The sequence below is a fragment of the Primulina eburnea genome, chromosome 14 (genome assembly GCF_022965805.1).
Source record: "Primulina eburnea isolate SZY01 chromosome 14, ASM2296580v1, whole genome shotgun sequence".
Lineage (NCBI taxonomy): Eukaryota > Viridiplantae > Streptophyta > Magnoliopsida > Lamiales > Gesneriaceae > Primulina > Primulina eburnea.
This window is the reverse complement of record NC_133114.1, coordinates 11,694,260-11,695,573: the sequence shown is the minus strand read 5'-3', so window position 1 is coordinate 11,695,573 and position 1,314 is coordinate 11,694,260. Positions and strand designations below refer to the sequence as shown.

Below are 1,314 nucleotides of genomic sequence, written 5' to 3'. Positions count from 1 at the left end.
GTTGTCCCGGGTCATAAGGACTAATGGTGTACAACCATAAACCAGGACTTTTCCACTCGATAAGTGAGAACCACTTGGAAAGTCCTTTTATGGAGGGTTGTTCAGTGCACTCTCTACAAGGAGCACCTATCTGCATGTTCGGACATCACAATGTCTCCTACCAATGAAACATGGTACTCACATCGCAGATACTAGTCTCTAACTCGTGCGGCCTATATCCTTCTTAATGGTGGCTGAATCGACTAGGAACCGTTTAGAATATACAGTATTTCAAATACGAGTTTCATGATACTCATCATATGAGCATCTCATATTCTTTCTTCTATTTGTATATTCAAGGGCTTTATCTATGAAACTAGCATGGGTATACAGATAAAGAAGTGCCAAAACGATAAAGTCAAATATTATTAAAATAAAGACTGTTTATACATAGAGTTTAATCATGAACCCTCGGCCAACACTTGGCTCGACGGGCACCTACTCTAACACTAGCAATACTGATCTCGGCTTGACGACAACGATTCACTAATCCTTCGTACGAAGTAGGATCATCACAGACAGAAACCCGATAAAAATCTCCTGGTTCAAACCATTCAAAAAGTGAGAATATTTTGCTGCAGAATTCTCATTGATGTGAGGAGCGTACGACAACAGATCTTTAAAACGCTTATGATAATCCTCAATGTTCGAATCTCCTTGCTTAATGGTCAACAGTTCCATCTCCTTCGCCTGGCGAAGAGCTGGCGGAAAGTGATGATTGATGAAGGCCTGACGGAAATTTTCCCAACGAATCCGCCCATGCTGCTGAACTAGAATGACAGAAACAGGTTTCCACCATTTCCGAGCTTTTCCTTGGATCATGAAATCAGCTACCTCCATCTTCTCATCCTCGTCATAGTGCAGCACTAGAAAACACTGCTCCATGATATCAACCCAAGCTTCAGCAACATCAGCATTCTCATCTCCGGTCAACGGTGGAGGTCCAATCTTCATGAAATCCATAATGTTGACACGGTTCCAACGTCTCCTTTCATCATGATCTCGGTGACGCCTTCCGTCACGATCTCTACGACGATGTTCTCGGCCAGCCTCATCGTCGCCATAACGGCCATGTCCCACACTACGTGACTGCTTCCATCTCCTGACATCTGAAAGGAAACTAAAATCAACTTCTAAATCCTCAAAACAGAATTACTAATGTCCCAAAAATCTTTGCATGCTCTGATACCACCAAATGTAGCTCCCTTACCCGAGCCACTACTAAACAAACTAATAAACATGCAACATTAAACTTAATACCAACAGTTAAACAGC

At 42.4% G+C, this 1,314-nt stretch overlaps 1 protein-coding gene across 1 annotated transcript; it reads right to left on the bottom strand.

The window, feature by feature from the left end:
• Positions 1-525: 525 nt before the first annotated feature.
• On the bottom strand, positions 526-1,002 carry LOC140811170 (uncharacterized). The gene has a single exon (XM_073169040.1). It carries the CDS (start codon positions 1,000-1,002, stop codon positions 526-528), a length of 477 nt encoding a protein of 158 aa, XP_073025141.1.
• Between the last annotated feature and the right edge of the window lie 312 nt (positions 1,003-1,314).

Coding starts and splice junctions, on each gene's coding strand:
- LOC140811170 (XM_073169040.1), bottom strand. CDS start 1,002: ATGGATTTCATGAAGATTGGACCTCCACCGTTGACCGGAGATGAGAAT.